The 22,459-nt window shown below is 33.7% G+C and overlaps 1 protein-coding gene across 3 annotated transcripts in view; it reads right to left on the reverse strand.

Annotated features, from left to right (window-relative positions):
- The window catches only part of LOC136035685 (reelin-like), a 538,294-nt gene that overhangs the window by 469,689 nt on the left and 46,146 nt on the right, over positions 1–22,459 (reverse strand). For all 3 annotated transcript variants that reach the window (XM_065717615.1, XM_065717614.1, XM_065717616.1), the window contains exons 8-9: positions 19,596–19,763; positions 9,948–10,059 (exon numbers count right to left, since the gene is read on the reverse strand). In XM_065717615.1, coding sequence (XP_065573687.1) covers positions 9,948–10,059; positions 19,596–19,763 — 280 coding nt within the window. The remainder of the gene's footprint in view (positions 1–9,947; positions 10,060–19,595; positions 19,764–22,459) is intronic.

Raw genomic sequence — 22,459 nt, forward strand, 5'->3', positions numbered from 1 at the left:
AGCTAAGTTTTTTATTTGACTTGACTTGACTTTATTAAACAAGAAATGATATACATAAATCTTATACAAAGGAGACAGGGAAGCAACTCGTTTTGAGAGAGAGAAAAAATAAGAAGGAATTACACCTCAATAGCTCACACGGAGTGCCTAGAAAGAGAGAAAGAGAGAGAGAGAGAGAAGAAGCGGAAAAAAAATCGACTCATAGACACGGATGGGACTTATAAACTAAATTATAAATAAATCACTTTACATTCAGTCCCCACTACTATAGGCAGGAAGAACTATCTCTTTCAATTTCTTTTTGTATGTATAGAGTGATGGTGACTCATTTATTAAATCAAGTAGTTATATTTATTAGCCATCTCAGGAAGTTATATCTTAAACTTAGTCTTGATCTCTCATTTTTAATAAAAGGAAAAAGAAACTTATTCCTTGCTCTTGATAAATGGCTATGTTTACTTTCAACCAAGAGTTTCATTTTATTGAAAAAAAATCCCTAAGTTGGATTTCTAAAAACCGTATGCCTATATTAAGATGAAAAATTTGTTGTAAATGAAGAATATCAAGAAACAAAAATTAAGTTTTAGTTTCAGATAATTTTTTTGTCTTCCTAGGGTGTGTTAAAAAAAGTTTAGATGAAATATTTACAATCGCAGGTCCAAGACTTATCTTAAGATTGTAAACTGGGTTGACCCAGTTTACATTTGAGACTGATATTTCAACCTTGCAAATTTGTCAAATCTCTTTTGAAGTACGGAAATCATGGTGAAATAAATTCCTTTCCATCCTAACAATCTGCAAAAAAATCATCAGTTGACAAATTCTGGGACAGAAAATTTCCAAGTGATTTTCGTTCTTAGGAGATTACATGTCTTCCGTGTCTTTTCTCTTTAATAATATGATTTAATGTTTTTAGCGGTAATTTATGTGTGAGCTGTAACTCTTGTAAAGCGTTTAAGTGAAAATTATGCCTTAAGGATTAGGAATAATTTTGATATTTCTACAACATTCCAGAATCGTTTGTTGATTAAATTTTTTCGTCAATACTATTACTACTACTACTGCTAATCCTAGTACTGCTATCACTAATACTACTCGCAATGTTCTTCTAGTATTACCTCTGCTGCAATGACTACTACTATTCCTAATACTCATTTTTTTTTTTGTCAAATTTTAAGGAAATGGGTAGGGCGGTGTTCAACTGAATCACAACACGCTACGGACATACAGGTTATAAAAGGACTGTATTAGCAATATAGCGGTGACACCTTACAGTATTAAGCTAAAACTTCCAGAGCTATCAATACCGCAACCACTTCTGCTACTACTTCTATTCTTACCGCTACTACTACTACTACTACTACTGAATTGAATCACAATAGCTTACGAGCATACACGTTGTCAAAAAAGACCTTGTTGACAAGATATCCATGTGGGATCCCTTAGGACTAGAAAAAGATGTAACGTGGAAACTTTCACGAAAACCTTGTGTTGCCTAAAAACTAAATCAAAAGGCACTATTCCATGCTGGTTGTCAAGAAGACGTCTTAGCAATATATCAAGGACACCTTAATAATAATAATAATAATAATTTATTTTTGACCCGCTACAAAAAATCAAAGCGGAGTATCAATAAAAGAAACAAAACAAACACTACACAAAACAGAAAAAACAAGAAACTAAAGCAAACGAGTAAGGCCTCCGTGGGCGGATAGATACTTATAAGTAGACTGGGGTATTTTACCAGCAAGCTCTGTGAGCTTCGACCCAATATCCGGAAAACTATAAATAGATATGAGGCTCCTATTCCTATACCATGGAGGCAGATACAATAGAAAACGGGAAAACGGAAATAATAAGAACGAATTGAACTGATATCTTTTTTATGAAAAATAGGGTAAATACCAGAAAGAAACAAAACCGAATGATCTGTAAAAACGAGTATAACTTAGCAAGAGACTTTCTATTGTATCTACCTCGGTTAGCAACAATTTTAGAGTAACTTAATTGGATTTTCTTCTTGCAATCAGCAACAGTGAGAGTCCGTAAGGATTTTAGAGTTTTACTAACGTTAATTCCCAGCCACCGAAATGAAGAAACCGACGGGATAGAAAAAGACCCACAGATTAGAGGAGTAGTGATATTGCTATTATATGAAAGATATTCACACTTTGAAAGATTAAGAGAAAGTCCAATCGCATGAAGCTTAGATGCTACTGTTGAAACAGACAAAGGGAGCCCTTTTTTAGTCCTACTGATCAAAAGAATATCATCCGCAAAGGCAAGATAAGAAATATTTACAGAATTTAGGATGCAAGTAGGTGGGATAGAGGAAAGGACATATGATATACGAAGTTTGAAAATAGAGGGGGAGAGGACAGCACCTTGCCGGACCCCACGTCGTATTGGAATTTTACTATCTGAAACCCTCATATCCGTTTTAATCCGCAAAAAGGAATTTGAATACCAATATCTAAGAAAAATTACCGATGTGTTGATACCGTGACTAAAAAGGGAAAAGATAGCTTGGGAATGCGTAACAGTGTCAAAGGCTTTGGAGAGATCCAAAGCACATAAATGTAACTCGAATACCTTTTTAGTAGCCTCAGTAAGAACATTAGCCAAAACTCGATGAGCCTGCTGGCAACCTACCCCAGCTGAAAACCCAATCTGATTTTCACCAAAATATGCCGAAGAATTAACTGATGGCAGGAGAAGATACTCAAACATTTTGCTTATATTGCAGGAAACCGTTATAGGCCTGTAAGATGCACACTCAGTCGGGATCTTTCCTCTTTTCAGGATTGAAGTAACTGTTCCACACAAAAAACTTTCAGGCACAACCGAGGTGCATAAGCACATTTGAAACAGAAGTTGTAAATGTTGGACTAGAGCTGGACAATCAACATTTAGGTGTTTGACGCTTATACCATCACAACAATAGAGCTAGATTTAAGCTTCTTTATAGCTTGTGCCACCGAAACTAAATTAACTGGGAGGATCTGGTTCTGGTGGAGTGATATGGGAAGCGCAGAAATAAGAAACCTCATAAAAGTAGCATGAATAAAATGGTTTATAGTGTTGAAAATCTGGTCGTAATATTTACACCAAGCAGCAGAACTAATTGGGCTACTTGTTGACGAAGAGTCATCGATTTTATTTGAATTTACCACATTTTTCCAATCGAAATTACTTGACGGAAATTTGCAAATTTTAGATTTTGCAGACCGTAAATACTTTTTATATTCTAATTTAGTTTTCTGTTTAACCTGAAATACTACACCGCTACGTGGTCGTTCGCAAGAAACCCAAATACGTAGCCAAAATTTGGCTTTATTTTTCACTGATTTCAGACCTGGATCCCAAGACAATTCAGGCTTCCGCGTATTAAATTTAACAAGTTCTTCGGGAACAGCCACCCTCTCAGCTTCCTTCATGCATGATATAATATCAAAATAATATTTATTCAGAAAATTCTTATCATTTACAAATTTAGATCCAACCTGAAGTAGCTGAAAAGGAACTTTTACCCTAGACAAAAAAGCTGTAAGGGTAGAAATATAGAGAGCCCAATTAGCCTTATTCCAATTTCGTCTGGTAAACCATCTACGATTCCCACGTCTATTAGAACTATCTTGCGACAGAGAAATACCAAGCACGAAGGAAATTGGTAGGTGGTCTATATCGCTTTCTATTTCATGTACAGAAACAGTCGAAACAGATAAATTGGGAGAGCAAAGAACATGATCAATATTAGTAAGGCTCCCAGAATGATGGATGTAAGAAAACGGACGATTCTTATCCACTAGCTTAAACTCAGATAAAGAATCGAAAACCATATCAGACCGAATATTTGAATTCAGTAAATCAGCATTAAAATCCCCGGTGACAACAAATTGATAACCGAGAGATGATGCGGATTCTGTCACTTCTTTCAAAACACTACAGGTCTTGGCAAACTTATTCAGTGATTGAACTGACTTACGATCACAAGGGAAGTACACGTTAATAAGTATTAAATCGGCAATTCGCACGGCCAAGAGGTATACGTCACTATGGAACAGCACAGGCGTCGTGGATGAAAAAGAGCTACGTCTAAGTATACAGGCGAGGCCTTCGGAAAGTCTACCAAACGTAGATCTTGCAGCACTCACAAAAGTAATATGGTTTGCGCTCCGTTTCAACAAGTTGGTATTATCTGAAGATAAAACGGTAACAAACGATCTCTTGAAGACAAACGATGTCATAGTTACTCGAAAGTTCGTCAATGATGTGCTCTTTTTGACGTGTTCCATTTATATTGTACGAAATAACCGAGAATTTTTGTGACATCATTTTTTCACAGCGGTCGCAATACAAGACTTGAGGACTGGACATAATCTCTATATATATAAAAATAAGTTGTCTGTCTGTGGATCTGTGGATCAGGTGACGTCATGTTTCTGTGTTGACTGACGTCATGAAATTAGTTGTCGACTTGGATAAGGTCATCAATGCCTACCAGATTTAAGTTAAAAAAACAAAGGTTCGTCGATATGTACTTCATAGTGACGCTGAAAAATAAAGAAGAAAAAGAAAACTGAAAAAAGAAAAAAGGTAAAAAATTAAAAAAAAACTAAAAAGAAAAAACACTCAAAGAGAAATTACAGACCAGGACACAAATGACGACCGAGACAGAGGGAATATAAGTGACGACCGGGAACCTCAAAGAGAAATTACAGACTGGGACACCCGGACACAAATCACGACCAGGACACAGGGAATATGAATGACGACCGGGACACAGGGACACAACTACAACGGGGACGCCGGGGGCACAGGCGGGATATATAAATGACGACCGGGACACAGGGATTGTTCGGATAGAAATTACAGACCGGGACACCGGGACACAAATGACGACCGGGACACCGGGACACAGGGAATATAAATGACGACCGGGACACTCAAAGAGAAATTACAAACTGGGACACCGGGACACAAATGACGACCGGGACACAGGGAACATAAATGACGACCGGGACACAGGGACACATCATTAGAATAATGAGGTATAGATCTGAATACGGATTGTTTTTCCCATGGACAATTATATGTTGCATGTTCAAGAGTCAGTAAACCTGACAATCTATTTATATGCACAGACAATGGGACAGCGAAGAATGTTGTATATTCGCATGTTTTACGTAGTTAAAAACATATATTTATATCTATCTCTATTCACAGGTGGGACACAGGGACACAACTACAATGGCGCGTAACTAATATGGCGCGTAACGACTTACGCGCGCGGGGGGGCTTGGGGGGCGCGAAGCGCCCCACCAACTAGGTGTTGGGGTGGCGCGAAGTGCCACCCCAACAGCTAGTAGACTATATGAAGTGTGAGAATCGCCGCAGTTTGCACATTTAGGTCTATTTGTACAGGGCGCATCTTTCGAAAAAATGTGATTTTCGGCGCAGCGCATATTTTTCCAACTGACTGGTACAATCGTTGATAAAGTGATCAGGAGACCTGCACTTAAAGCAACATCGCGGTACACTTACGAATCATAAATTCTGAAAATCTCGTAACCTATTTTTACTCCATTCTTCATAGCGTCACGTTTTGCAAACAAATCTGAAAAGTCTAGCTTGATAGTTTGGGACAAACCAGTTCGGTTTGCGTCAACGACTCCTGAGTGCATTTTGAATTCGGAAGCATTAAATGATAGCGGGATTCCTTTTATAATTCCAAGGTAACATTTCTGCAGAATCTTCGTGCCAATACCCGAGACTACAGACTTCACAGACTCACAGAAATCAGAAGCTACCGATTTTTCAATGTTTACGAACAATTTATCTCCCACCGGCCGAATACTAGCAACCGAATCATGACCACTTAATTGATCGATAAAGTCTTTGCGGCTTGTCGGATCTCTAATAGATGGTGGCAATTCAGAGACAACAATAGTAGAGTGGTTACCGGCAGGTTTCGAGGCTCCAGGCTGTGGTAATGGCGGGAAATGATTGGAAAACACATCAAACTGATTAGAAATAGTTTTTAGCTGGATACGTAGCTCGTTTACTCCCGAAAAGAGAGCAGGATGAGCTGTAGCTGGTATCAATGGGACTTCACTAGGGTTTAATATACAAAATAACGGGATGTCGAAATCATCTGTATTGCCCTTCTTGATAAAATCCAGTATATCTCCTAAATGACTTAGTGGCACTTTCAATCCAGTTCGCTTCTGAAATAAAGCATCTGGATATATCTTGGACCCAAGCCACTTCTTCGCATTCACAATATCATCGACGTCAAAAAATTCTGTACCAAACTTTTTAATCATCTCATCATCAATTCCTTTTTCAACATTTTGCTGAACAAAACTTAACACCGGAGAATAAAGAAAGGTAAAGACATACATTAAGCTAAAGATGGGTAGAGATAATCAAATAATTTTTTAGCATATGACTACCAAAAATTCACCATCAATGAATGAATAACACCTGAGGTGAACTGAAATTACAATTAATAACTAAGTCAAACTCAAACAAGAATAAACTAAGAAGGGTAAGGCTGATGCCCCTTCTACAGACCGGAACCTAACTTGCACTTAACTGAAAACAATCCTCATTTCCAGATGTGTTTTAGTTCTCATAATAATAAGGAAAAAAAGGTTAGTGACGACATTCACCGTTGAATATCGTTAGTGACACGACGTTGAATATCTGAAATACATTCTTCTCTGCTTGAATTCAATTAGTATCTCCGGTCAGCTTCGTCAATCCTACGCAAGCTTTGAGGGTAGCAGGTTAGACTTGGTTACATTAGATTGGTTAAGGTTTTTAACCCAATTCCTGATCGTTTTAACATATGTTATTCCCCATTTGAACGTTTATTTGTTCGTCATAGAAAGGCAGTGTGGGCTGAGGAAATGATATCTAAGTTTTGAGTCTCATTAATGGGCTAGAGATCTGACCTAACTCAACCTGTCATTATTAAACTCTCCATAAAACTGACATATAACTGAAAGACCTAGCACCTACTCTCCAACACAGCCCCACCGTCAAAATTTTAGTTGAAAGATCGGCGTGTGGAACCTTATTTGAAACAGAATAAAAAAAGGTTTTCAGTGTGTATTGTTGAAGCCACAAAATGACCCTGGGGTCCCTCTAACCCACCCTATTCCCAGCTTTTCAATATCAATTTAAGCAGATGCTTGTTTCTCTGATCGGCCTGAGACTTAAGCCAGTGGGACGTGATAATGATTTTATTCAGATGAGTATACCCCTTTCCCGGTCTATGTGAAAAAGTATACTGATTCACTTGAAACTTATTGGACAAAAGCTTGCGAACAAATGGACAGAGGGGAGAAATTTCATTCATTCATTCATTCATTCATTCCAGAAGGTTTATTGATTGCTTCAAGTAAAGACCCAGTAAAAATAGAAATTACAATAAAAATTCAAATAAAACAAGGCCGATCAAATAGTTGTCGACCAGCAGCAGTTGCATTAACTTAATTCACAAGCATACACTCCATTTCTAATTAGAAATATTTACTAGGCGCCAAAGATTCAAAACCAATAAAAACAAATAAAAGAGCATATAAAGATATTTCCACGAATCTGCCATCTTTATAGCTTGGTCAAACCTAGCTGACAAAATGTTGTTCAATTTATATAAAGGAACATTTAATAATAAATGTACGCATATAATAGAGCTACGTTTTTTGTTAAATTCTTGTCGCTTTTACCAATTGGCTGAAACGGGCCTTGGTAATTCTGTCTCAAAGGATACTCTGAACGTATATGACTTAAATATTTACCAAATAAAGTGACATAATAAAGTGGTATTTACATAAATAAAGTGGCTAAATAAATGACATAATAATAAATGTAAAAAATAACGGAAAAGAAAGATGAATAATAGAAGGAAAAATTGGATCAGGTTATGTACATTTAATAATAAATGTACGCATATAATAGTGCTACGTTTTTTGTTAAATTCTTGTCGCTTTTACCAATTGGCTGAAACGGGCCTTGGTAATTCTGTCTCAAAGGATACTCTGAACGTATATGACTTAAATATTTACCAAATAAAGTTGAACCAAAGAGTATGAGTAACTTATAAGGGACGAAACTGGCACAAGTGTTGGTAAAACGCATGACCGCCATCTAGTGTTTGATGGAATGATCTTTGCAATCGTTTTTCTGTCAGGAACTGAGATCAGACAATTATTAATTCACTAATTTTGCCAAATGCACAAATTAAATTAATTTTTTCTTATTATTACACTCGAAAATGCCGAGTATCACCAAAGGCCAGATGGTGTTGAGGTTTTTGGTCGACGTTAGGAGCAGCTCCCAATCTTGTAAGTTACCCATACTCTTTAAGTTGAGCTTTAGTGAATCTCATCTACTCTGTCACTTTTGGTAGACTTTCAAAATAATTGACTGTGTAATATTTCCTGTATATGTTTAATATTCAAGCAAAATCTCTATGGGCTGGGGCTATCACTATCCACTATAAAAATAACACTATGGACTATGGGTTATAAAATTAAAAGTCAAGTGAAAGCCAGTTGTGTTTCTGGTCTATTTAAAGCTTGGAGTGAAATCCTGATTAGCGCCCCACCCCCCTGTCTCCCACAAAATTTTTAGGCCAAGTTTTGACAAAACTTTTATTTACTAACGAAATTATTTTCAATTTATTAATTAATTAAAAGATTGACGTTTTTATTTATTATTCAAATTATTTAATTAATATTAATTATTTTAATTTAATTATTGTCATTATAATTAAACCCTTGAGCGAAGGAGGTCGTCGTTGTGCCTCCGTTTTTCAAAAAATGCAATAACGAACCCTCGGACGGCAAGTATTTTCCCAAACGTCACTCACCATCCAGATTACGACAGCCTCGAGCTGTTTCTGAGCCTATCCCAGTTTTGTCTCCCATTCGTTGCGTTACTTCCAGATATGAAAAAACCTTTGTCCCCTTCATCACAGAAAAAATAAATAAAATAGCCAACTAGTTTCCCCCCCCCTCTTTTTTTCATGTGAGGTGTTTAGGTCGTTACACTAATTTGCTTGCCCCCCGCTGTTTTGGTTTAGTTTCCGTTTTAAGCCATATGCGTTTTTCGTGTGTTTTATACTTCGTTCTTTTTTTGTGAGTTTTTGGACTTTTTTTTAGTGTCCCTTTTAATTTGTAGATATATATATGTTTATTTCTTGACTTTTTTTTGTCCCCTTCCCTTTTTTCTGACTTATATTTTTTTTACTTTTTTTCTGATTTGTATTTTTTATACATAATTTGATTATTCATTATTATTAGTGTTTTTTTGCTTTGTTTGTTTAATTAGTCGACTCCGAAGTCCGAATTCGGCCCCCTGAGGGCTTGTGATAGTGATTTTTTTTTTAAATAAATATCTTATCTTATCTTACTTTATTAACATTACTTAATTGTTTTTTAACTTTTAATTTAATAGATTAATTAATTGATAATTTGTTAATTATTTTAAGTTTTGAACTGTGCCCTCTACTTCATTTGAAAAAAAAAATCTCAAAAATGATAAAATGATTATAACCGTTAGATTATTTATTTGAAATTTTGCACCAATACAACTTCTGCCCCCAGCGCAAGTGCCCCTTCTGTCACCCGCTAAAACCTCCTCTGGTAAAAAGCTAGCTAGACAATATTATCTTTGACACAACTGATGAGGAGGTGATCTTCTTCCCAAAACTTTCAAGGAAAGTGTGAGGTAAGCTTTTATAATTTGTTGAAAATTGAAAATTATTTGATAAGAAATTATTATTAAAATGTTAATTTGTTAATAAAAAACAAAAATAAGAAATAAAAAATTTAAATAATGAAATAAATAATAATTAGAATATCTAAATTGGTTTTGTCAGACCACCAAAACCCGCTAACACCGCCTCTGGTAAAAAGATGGCTAGACAATATTACCTTTGACACAACTGATGAGGAGGTGATCTTCTTCTCAAAATTTTCAAGGAAAGTGTCAGGTAAGCTTGCTTCGGGCTTTTCGCAATTTTCTCCACTATATTCAACATCACACCTAAAAGCATTTAAAAAAAAATTCATGAAATTCCCCAACTTGTTTAACTTGCCAGCCTGAAAGTCAGAGGCGGTTTTAGAGGGGACAGAGGGGGCACTTGCCCGGGGTACAGAAATACCAGAGATTAATAATTTCAAATAAATAACCTAATGATATATTTATTTTGTAATTTTAGAAAATTTATTTTATTAATTAAATAAAACAAATTAAGAAATAAAAAATAATTAAATAATGATAAGTACACAATAAAATAAATAATAATTAGAAAATCGAATTGAAATCAATAACGAAAATAAAAAAAAAATAATTAAATATTAAATTGAAAATAATTTTGTTAATGAATGCAAATGTTGTAAAGTCTTGCCCTGAAAATTTTGTGGGAGACAAAGGCGGGACGCTAATCAAGATTTTGCCTCAGGCAGAAGAAAGGCCAGAGCCACCACTGCTGAATTTTCACTCTTGAGCAGGAGCAAACTATTTCTTGTCATGTTTCGGAATAACAGCAAAGAGTATGCCGTTTTCAAAATTTTCTAAAATTTCAAATTTTTTAAAATTTCAAATTTTCTTCTTCTTGTGTTTTATTTTACATTTTTAATTAAACTTCATGTTTTTCATAAAAAAAAACTTCACCAATGAAACTTAATATCTTCTTATTGTCAAATAAACGGAACTTGATTCTGTACGAAGACAGCGAGGGTTCCAATATTTTGGTCCACACCTTTGCATGCCTAGGATGGATGAATTAAAATCGAAATTAGGCAAAATCAGCAAGTACCGAGGTAAATTAGGTAGATTAGGCATTTAGGTAAATTGATTCTTTTCTTTATTTGGTGCGGACGCTTAAAATTCAATGCTATTTACATTAGAATTCTTGTTGTTTTTTTACTATTATACTTTTCATTTATAAAATTTCGTTTTAACTTCATATTTTCATGATTATATTGCTTGCATTGTTTCAACTTTTTGCCTGGAGTGGATGATTAAAATCGATTCTTAGGTATTACTTGTGCAAAGATTTAATTATTCATATTGCTATCATTATCATCTTATGACAGCACATGATAATTTTGACATTCTCCATAGGACTTGAATTGACTACATTTTTTCTATATAATGGTCAAAATTTAGTTTTTAAATCAGTATACAACATATCAATGTATTTTAATGCTTTTAGATTGTTGAAAATTTATTTTCAATAATTTGGAAATGAAGGCAGATTTATTTTAGAGGAGGAATAAAAAACAGCATTGGGCATATTGAAAAATAGTAAGCCCTTGGGTACTGACACCACAATAAATACTTTTTTGAAATGTGATGTTTGCAAGACTGGAAACGAATTACTAAAGATTTTATATTTTAAAATATTGGGAAATATTCTACTGATTTCAGAAAAAAAACTTTAATTCAATCTCTTTATAAGAAACATAACAAGAGTGATTGTAGTAATTATAGAGGGATTAGTTTCATTTCTGTAGAAGACAAATTACTTAGCACAATCCAACTCATTATACTAAGACAGTAGATAGATTTCTAAAAGAAGAATAGTGTGGTTTCAGGGAGGGGAGAGGATTTGTCAACTAAATTAAAAATTAAGAAGTGTTTGGGAGAGCATGGTTGTGAAGATTAAAATAGTGTAAGATGTTGTTTTACTTTGAAGTATCTTGGCCCTTCTGTATGGAATTCGTTTCCTGTGAGTGTTAGGGCGATTGAGCAGCTCCCACAGTTTAAAAACATATTAAAAGAGTATTTCTTGGGCAATTAGATATTCACTTTATTTTTTCGGGTGGGGGGATGCGATTGGGTTCTAGGGCTAGGGAGAGGTGTGGGTGGAAGAGGTGGGGGTTGCTGTAGTTGTATTTGCATGGAGGTGGTTGCCATGGGGGGTTTGGGAGAAGGTGTTTTTTTTAATTAGTTTAGGATGTCGTTAATAATGTTTATGTAGGTAATCACTACGCGTTTGTAAAAATTAAATTATTTTCACTAACGTAGTGATTTATACTTGTAATGTTTTACATTTTTGTATATTACGTTAAATAGACCAAAAAAAACTAAAAAAAAAAAACAGTTTGGATCATCAGACTGCTTTATTCCTCATTGTTATAAATTATGAATAGGTATTTGATTCAGCTAATAGAATATTTCTATCCAAAGACGTCAAAACTGTTTCAATCATTTTTTAAGTAAAAAACATAGAAAAGTGTAAAGAGAGCCAATTTAGCAATTTAGCATGCGTTAGATAGGAATTAAAACTCTTAGCACCATAGACAGTACAAAGTTGCCATCCAGAATAAGAATATAATAAAAACGAAAAGAAAATGATAAAACGAAAAGAAAATAATAAAACGATATAACTTCTAAATGTAAATATAAACGATATAAAACGAATAAGAAAATAATAATAATAAAAGAAAATAATAAACGAAATAATAAAAACGAAAAGAAAACAATAAGAATATATTTTAATAATAAAAATAAGAAAATATTGATATGAGGATCATTCCTCAAATTTCAAATTTTTTCCAAGTAAAAAAGTTTATTTATTTCCAGTCGCAGAATTTTTGGAAAGTAGGCAGATTACTCAAAAGCGTCAAAATTTTGTAATCGTTAATTAACGAAAATATAGAAAACATAGAATATAGAATATAGAAAACATAGAATTTATAGAAAACAATGGTAAATTGTATCACTTTGATACGAATAAAACAGAAATCAAAACCGTTTGAGGTACTGACAGTGGAAAGCTTCCATGCATAACAAGAAAACATAATCAAAACATAATCATGATCAATTCTCACCTTTTAGAAGTTTCATCCGAGGCAAACGTTTATTTAAATCCAATTTTATTTAAATCCTCAAATTATTTGGAAGTTAGGCAGATTACATAGTTTTGAAATTGTCAGAATTTTGTAATAATTTTCTAACGAAGAGTGTAAAAACAATGAAGAGAGTAAATTGTATCACTTTAACACGAATAAAACAGAAATTAAAACGGTTTGAAGTACTGACAGTGGAAAGTTACCATGCATAACAAGAAAAAATAATCAAAACATGATCATGATCAATTCTCACCTTTTAGAATTTTCATCCGAGATAAAAGTTTATTTTGAATATTTTGATTATATTTTGAAAGTTAGGAAGATTACATAGTTTCTAAATTGTTAAAATTTCGTAATCATTTTCTAACAAAGAGTATAAAAACAATGAAGAAAGTAAAACAGTACAAAATAGGGATGAAACCTTTTTATTGACAGTGAATAGATATACAATTATTTAACTGGATATTTCTAACACATATACAGTGTTCATCATCAGCAGTAAAACTAAAAGACATGAAATTAAAAAACATGAAAAGACATTTCATGCCTTTTAGTTTTACTGCTGATGATAAACACTGTATATGTGTTCGAAATATCCAGTTAAATAATTGTATATCTATTCACTGTCAATAAAAAGGTTTCATCCCTATTTTGAACTGTTTTACTTTCGTCATGGAAAGGCAGTGTGGTCTTCGAAGTTATCTAAAAACAATGAAGAGAGTAAATTGTATCACTTTAATACACAGAAATTGAAACCGTTTGAAGTACTGACAGTGGAAAGCTACCATAAATAATAAGAAAAAATAATCGAAACATGATCATGATCCATTCTCACCTTTTAGGATTTTCACCCGAGGTAAAAGTTTATTTAAATCCAGCCTCAAAATTTCCAGAATTTAGGCAGATTACATAGTTTCTAAATTGTTTAAATTTTTTAATGATTTTCTAACGAAGAGTATATAAAACTGAGAAGAGAGTAAATTGTAGCACTTTAATGCGCAGTAAACAGAAATTAAAAGCCTTATAAGTGCTGGCAGTGTAGCGTTACAAAACAGAATCGGAAAGAATAATCAAAAATACCATTACTTCTCAGTTGTAAAGATTTCTATCTAAGGTATAAATTTACATAAATCGAGCCTCATATTTTTTGAAAGTAGGCAAATGAATTAGTCTTTAAAGCTTTGTATTAGTTTAACATTTTGGTTTTATACTTATGTCATTTCCTTATCATTTTGGGTTTTTGTTTATATTCTAGTAAGTGTTATAGTAGTAAGTGTTAGTAGAGAGTAAATTGTAGCACTTTAATGGGCAACAAACTTTAATGGGCAATTAAAACCCTTATAAGTGCTGACAGTGAAGTGTTACCAAACAAAATTGGAAAGAATAATAAAAAAATACTCCTCATTTGTAAGGATTTCTATCTAAAATGAAATTTACATAAAATCGAGCCGCATATTTTTTGAAAGTAGACATATGAATTTTTGTTTAAAGTATCAATTAGTAAGACCTATTTTAGTTACTCCTGAAGCAACTTGAAAGAGAACAAATTTTAGATTTTTAATGCTTCTTAGACAGGAATTAAAAGTAATTTACGTCGTTAACAGTGCAGTGTCACCAAATATAATTGGAAAACATAATCGAAAATCACATTGATCTTCAATTTTTCTTTTAATTTACGTTCAAGGTGAAAGTTTATTCAGGTCCAGCCTCAAAATTTCTTAAAGTAGGCATGTGAATTAGTATTTAAAATTTGTCAAAACTATTTTAATCGTTTTCTAGTAAAAAACGTAGAGAACTATTAAAAGAAAATTTTGTCACTTTAATGGGAAACAGCAGTTGAAACCCTTGGCAGTACCAAATGCGCAATGCTAACAAACAGAAATATCCATTAGAGTTTGAATTATAGGTTAGTTTTTTTCGAATCTAAAATTTACTAAGAGTATGTAGATGACCAAGTATTTAAATCATTTTCTATTGATCACAAAATATCTCAGACAGTGTTAGCATTAAAATAAGATTTTGGAAAATTTAGCAGAATTATACGAAAATCATTTGGCAAAGAGGTTCTTTTTATGTTCAACCTAGGTAGAGCAAATTTTCTACAATATTCAACATTATAGTTACTAAATATTCAGTCGGTAGCTCTGAATATTAAGGCGGCAAGGCAAAATAATTTCAAACTATTTTTAATGACCATAAAATAGCTACAAATGATAGGAATTTAAACTTAAATGAATTTGCATAAATATGTTAAATAATATGCAGAGTAAAAGTGGGTGAAAGAATAACGCATATAAATACAGTTATGGCGCCCTTTTGAAAGTTAAAATTATTCATTTTTTTTTAAGATTATAAAATAGCTAGAACTGTTAGGTCTAATAGTTTGGGCTATAGCGGCTAAATAATCCACAGAGTAGAAGTAAATAAAAAAAAATAATGTTTACTAATATGCCTTTTATGCCCTTTTGATAAGTGATTCTTCTGTCTTCATTAATAAAGAAAAAATAGATCAGCTATAAAAAACTGATTCAAATAAAATTTCTATTGGGTTTTACACGATTAATCTGAGTTAAAGTAGATGGCAGCAACTGTCTATTTTTCCAAGTTCATTCAAATCCAGCCTCAAGTTTTTTTTTTTAAGCATGAATATGAGTATTTAATCAAAAATAAAATAATATTTTTATTTTTTCTGAAGCAGCTGTGTAGAGTGCAAATTTTAAAATCTATAATATGCTCTCTTCATAGAAAAAATAATCAAAACAACATTAATTTTAATTTTTGAAATTTCCATCAAAGCTAAAAGTTTATTCAAGTCCAGCTTCATTTTTTTTTTAACCAGGTAGATGACATAGTTTTCAAAATATCAAAAGTCAAAAACTACTTTAGTTATTTCTAAGGCAGCTATGAAGAGAGCAAATTATATATCTTTAAACCGTGCTTAAAAACAATAATTAGAAAACCTTAACCAAATTGATCATGAAATGTCAATCAACAGAATTAGAAAAAAAAAATCAGAAACAAGATTAATCTTCATTTTTCAAATTCCTATACAAGGTAAAAGTTTGTTTAAATCCAACCTCAAAATTTTTGGAATGTAGGAAGACGACTTATTTCCAAATAATTAGACGTTAAAACTATTTTAGTCATCTTAGAAGCAACGATTAGCAGCTTTAAGTCAAGCAAAGAGTGTAGAAAGCTATGAAGAAAATAAATTTAATAAATAGTAACAATTTAATTAAAATAATTTTTTTAATTAAATTAATATAATAAAATAATAATACGTAATAATTTAATAAAAATAAATAAAAATAGTTCAAGGCACTTCAACGCGCCTTAAACAAAAATTAAAAACCCTTAGTAGTACTGACAGTGCAACGCTGTCAGACATAGTTAAACAATATAATTAAAAGAAGATTTTTATTCAGTTGAATATTTTGATTATTCAAAAAATAATAAAAACAAGATTAATCTTCATTCTTAGAATTTTCATTTAAAGTGAAAGCTTATTTACTGCCAGCCTAATGAAAGAAGGCCTTTCTAATTTGAAAGAAGGCAAGATAACTTGGCGTTTAAAGTGTGTCAAAATTAGTTTAGCCATTTTTTTTCGATAAAGAGCATTGGAAAACTATGAAGAGAGAAAATTTTATCACTTTAACGCGCATTAAACAATAATTAAGAGCCTTAGAAGCATTACCAGTGACACATTACTAAGCAGAATTAGGAATAACAAAAAATTCATTTCAATTATCATTCACTGTCAAATTCATTCAATTGTCATTCAAATTGTCATGACAATTGTCAACAAATTGTTTATTTTTCCGTCGATAAACCTGAGTTTCTTCTATTTTCACAATAAATGTAATTTTTAATTATAATATAAATGAAATCCTTAGAATAGAATAGGTTTTATTTGCACAATCTCTCGTAGTCATAAAACTAAATGGCGCTTGTGCTTACAAAAAAGAAAAAAGGATTAAATCAAACGACAAAAAAAAAATCAGAAGACAAATAGTTTAAAATCAACAATTGTTATACTTTGATACAAAGAAAGGGATGAATGAGTTGGAAAAACGATTTGTGCGTGAAGGAGGTGCTGCTAATCTGTCAAATTTCTTCAACCTAGTACTTCGATGTTTCACTAAAACTGGTGGTAGTATCGATCTGTATTGATCACTTCTGAGAAGATATTGGCCAAATTCAAGGATCAAACTGAGACGACGCTCTTGAAGAGAGGGAATTTGTAAAGTGGATAATGCTAACTTATATTCGATAAAAGCATCGCACAATATTACTTTGACTGCTCTTTTTTGTATTGACTCAAGCTGGTCACTTAGGTAAATAGTGTTATTGACTTGTGGGCCCCATACGGGACATGCATACTCTAAAATTGGTCGAATGTAAGTAAGATAGGCTATCCTTAGTTGTGTCACTGAAAAACCAAATCGACGCATTAGTATAAGTGTCCGCATCGCACTATTTGCCTTTTTGATAATTGTATCGACATGGAGGCTGAAAGAGCAGTCGATGCTAAACTTGACACCAAGCACTACTGCCGAAGATTCACTAGGATAAGGAGGAGGAGGGCACACAAAGTCTCTCTTCAGGGGATTAAAGCGAAGGATTTTAGTCTTTCCTTCGTTGATTTGGAGGCTGTTCGCAGTACATTCATCTTTGAAGTTTTTGATTATTTCGTTACAGAATTGGGGGACAGCCTCAGACTTCTCAACAATGTACTTCAGTAGGACTGACAAGTCGTCTACATACTTAAATCTTTCTTCATAGCCGGAAAGGATGAAATTTATCACTGCCAAAAACAGTAGACTAGCGAGCTTAGTACCTTGTGGGGCTCCGCATGTAAGCTCGACCCATTCGGAGTCGGTATCTCCTGGGAAAAGACTGTAAACGCACTGATAGCGGGCTTGTAAAAAATTGATCACTAAAAGGAGAATATGTTTTTGCGCACCCATGGTGCGTAGATTTGTGATAGCAACGGAATGGCGAATAAGATCAAAAGCCTTTCGGTAGTCTACGAGGAGAAGGTCGACTATAGCACTTCCTCGGTCGAGCCACTCGACAATGAGATGGTACATCCATACTAAATAAACAGTTGTGCTGCTGCCTCTTAAGCATCCATACTGATACGGGTCTAGATGTGCAGAGACCTGTGACATAAGTTTGCGGTAAATAAACGTTTCTGCAACTTTAGAAAGGTTCGGAGTTATTGATATAGGCCGGATTTGATCACAAGATTTTGGACACCTTACTTTTGGAATAACGCGGACATATGCTCTTTTCCAAGCACTAGGGAATACTTGCTGAAGGAAACATTGGTTGATTATAGAAGAGAGTGGCTTAGCAAGAAAAATGGCGAATTCACGTAACAGCTTTACTGGAAGCTCACCTGGGTAGGACGCACAGTTCGCTTTCAGTCTTAGGAGTTCCTTATAAACAGTGAATTCAAAGACCTCACATACGTCCTCAATCTCTGCACCAGCAATGATAGTATCAATTTCTGATTTGGTGATTGATGGAAATGAGGTACAAATGTCAGCAAAAAAAGAATTGACTTCATTAGCTGAGGTTATGGTACCGTCCTCTTTGAGGAGCCTTAGATCTCTGAGTGTTGTCTTACCGGTAAGTCTTTTTACTGAGGAATGCCATTTGTGGGGGTCTATTGTGAGTAAGGGAGTAATTTTATCCCTCACATACTGCCTCTTGGCACGCTTGTTTAGTTTAACAATATGATTACGCAACTTGGCTGAAGCTACGGTATCACCAGCGATATGAAGGCGACAACGGGTTTTGATTAAATTCTTTAGATCATTGGTTATCCACGGTTTATCAGTGTCACTCACAGTAATGACTTTTACGGGAAAACAAGTCTGAAATTGCTCCTGAAGCAGAGTATTCAGCTTATTGACTTTAATATTAATATCCTGTTCAGAGCAAATGTCCTCAAACTGATAATTACCGATCCAGCGTCCAAATGTAGATATCGAGTCCTCAGTAAGTGGTCGCACCGTATACTTGACTCGTTTTGGCTTCGGAATTGCCGAACTGGCTTCCCAGAAGATGATAAAGTGATCAGAATTCAGAAGGGGTCAGAATTTAGCGGTTTTAGGCCTCATAATCCGGAGGGGGATGTATACTATGGGAGTCTCAAAAATAAAATAAGAGGAATTTGATGTTCTGAAGAAGTTGCTTCCTGTCCAGGCCTTGAATCGCCACTGACTGACACGTCTCCTCTAAATGGGTACTAATAGTACTAATGAATTTGATGGTACTAATGGGTACTAGGGTACTAATGGTAACTCTAAATGGGTACCTGGAAAAATCTGGGGAAGGTAAACAGGAAGGGTGAGCAAAAGTACAGGATGGCTGGCCCTCATCTCCCCATTGTGCTTCCTGGCTGAAGGGCCTTGTGACAGAAGGTCCGCCGGTTCGGACCTTGAAAGTCTAGTGCCGCATCCTTTACCTTTTTTTCTAATACTCACTGAGAATGTAAGAATTGGGCTATAAAAAATGAGAAAGTTTACACATAAATTTTGAGCAATTTCAGTTTAAAATGAAGAGGTTTCCTGGAAATTGATAGTAAATAGTGGGCTTACAAAAAGAATCATATAACGCTTTTGCAAATGTAAAATAATCGATACAGAAGAAACCCAAGAATAAAAAGATTAAAATTTCTCATTCAAAACTGGAAAAAAAACTCCTAGTTACCTGCATTTAGCTCCACTTAGAAAACAACTGCCATGATTATTACACCCTGAGCAGGGTCCAATAAATAACGAGTCAATGGCTGATTTTCCTTTTGTTTCTTCACTTTCAAACTTGACTCTAATTGGTCCGTTTACGTCCTCAGGAAATAGAAGAGTCACACGTTCCCACCTGTAGCAGAGAGAAACATTTAAGAGAGAAAAACAGGTTCCATTATTCAAAATCAATTAATCAAGCAGTGAGCAAAACGTACTAAGAACGTACTAAAAACAAAACACAAACAAAACCATTAATTCATAAAAAAATTCTGAATATTTCAACTCCATATCTGGGAGCTTATATCATCGAAAAAAAAAGAAAAAAAACAAAAATAGTTTACATCATTAAAAACAACGACACAACAAGAAAGAGAGAAAAAACAACGAAAGACAAAATAATCAATAAAACTCACATTCTAAACAATTCCAGAACTGCAAAAACTGTAAATGTCTGCCTAATTACCGACAAACGTATGTCGCTAGTACAACAGATATTTCTTTTCTCTAAAATCAGATTGGCGAATGAGAACTATTAAGAATAAAAGCTATATTTATTTCAAATACAATTTATAAAACCTTAGATCACCCCAGATTAAATTTACAAGGTTAAAAACATGTGAACTATATAAGGCAAAAAGAGTAAATATAAATTATATTTTCTTTCTTATATACTTTTTCTCTACATAAAGAGAAAAAGAGACTGTCCTATACTCCTGTATGTAAAAGCATAGTTTAATGTCATTGGTCTAATTATATAACGAATGTTTGTACCAATCACTCGTTGTCCCTGGAGAAAAATGGCTCCGCCTTTTTATAACAGAAATAAAAAATAATTTGAGTTAACTAATTCTGAGCGACGAAGCTAAGTGGACAAAAAGTCCCATTTCTCCAGAGATATGAAAACCTGCCTTTTTAAAACCTGGTTTGTTCTTTCGTGAGATTAAATATAAAAAAAAAACAAGTTTTTTTTTAACTACAAGTAAGGAGCAACATTAAGACTTTAAACGAATAGAAATTATTTCGTATATGAAAGGGGCTGTCCCTTCTTCAACGCCCCACTCCTTACGCTAAAGTTCGACTCTTTCTCACAACTCTACTTTTTAAAACAATAAAAAACTCTTGCGTAAAGAGCGGGGCGTTGAGGATGGCACAGCCCTTGTCAAATACGGAATAACTTCTATTTATTTTAAGCTTTAATGCCGCTCCTTACTTTCAGTTAAAAACTTGTTTTTTCTATTTAATTTCTGAAAATTAATTTTAAAATCAATGCAGGTTTTGATTTGGCTCACCGTACATGATTAATTAAAACGAAATTCAAATATTAATTTTACTTTTTCGGCTATATGGTTTTGTCAAAATTCTGATAGGACAATTTTGAGAACAAAAGTCGAGAGAGGAGGCTATTTTACACTCCAATTTTTACATTACTTAAAAAGCCCACTAAAACTTTTAATTTTGTTTACGAACATTTTTATTACTAATTAATATTCGTAATTTATGAATTAACTTACGCACCAAACTTCTATATTCGTATATTTGTATTACGTATATGAGGGGGTTCACCCCCTCGTCAATACCTTGCTCTTCACGCTAAAGCTCAAACTTTAACCCTGAATCACAAAGGCCGTTTAATTAGTATAGATAGCTCTTTTGATATTATTAAATAAAAAAAACAGGTTTTTTTAAATGAAAGTAAGGAGCAACATTAAAACTTAAAACGAACAGAAATTACTCTGTATATGAAAGGGGCTTTTTCTCCTCAACGCCTCGCTCTTTACGCTAAAGTTTAACTCTTTCTCTTAACTCTACTTTTTAAAACAGTAAAAAAATTTAGCGTAAAGAGTGGGGTGTTGAGGAGGAAAAACCCCTTTTAATTTCCGTTAGAATGAGCCCTCTTGCGACATTCTAGGACCACTGGGTCGATACGATCACCCCTGGAAAAAAAATAAATAAACATGATCCGTGATCTGTCTTCTGGCAAAAAAATGCAAAATACCATATTTTTGTAGATAGGAGCTTGAAACTTCTACAGTAAGGTTCTCTCATACGCTGAATCTGATGGTGTGATTTTCGTTAATATTGTATGACTTTTAGGGGGTGTTTCCCACTATTTTGTAAAATATGTCAAATTTTCTCAGGCTCATAACTTTTGATGGGTAAGACTAATCTTGATGAAACCTTATTTTAATCAGCATTAAAATGCGATTCTTTTGATGTAACTATTGGTATCAAAATTCCATTTTTTAGAGTTTTGATTACTATTGAGCCGGGTCGCTCCTTACTACAGTTCGTTACCACGAACTGTTTGACTAAAAACACTTTAGCGTAAACAGCGGGGTATTGAAGAGGAGACAACGCCCCTCATATAATCAATAATTTCTGTTCGTTTTATTCTCTTTCTCTAACTCTCTATTTTTCTTAATCTGTCTGTCTGCCTTTCTCTCTCTTTCCCTCTCTATCTCCCTTTCTCGCTCTCTTTCTCTCTCCAGCTCCCTCTCACCCTGACTCCTGCTCCATCTCTCCCTCTATTTATCTTTCTTATTGTAATTACTTGTCGTAATTTATTCATTTATTGTAACAGTAAACATATCAAAGTTATTCTGATACGGACTGAAGCACACTCGGTATTATCGTATGAAGTGTTATGTCATGCTAAAAGATGATCAAACAGTTCGTGGTAACGAACTGTAGTAAGGAGCGATCCGGCTCAATAGTAACCAAAACTCTAAAAAATTGAATTTTGATATCAATAGCTACATCAAAAGAATCGCATTTTAATGCTGATTTTAAATATATAAGTTTCATCAAGTTTAGTCTTAGCCATCAAAA

Source organism: Artemia franciscana, chromosome 14 (assembly GCF_032884065.1).
Source record: "Artemia franciscana chromosome 14, ASM3288406v1, whole genome shotgun sequence".
NCBI classification, from domain to species: domain Eukaryota; kingdom Metazoa; phylum Arthropoda; class Branchiopoda; order Anostraca; family Artemiidae; genus Artemia; species Artemia franciscana.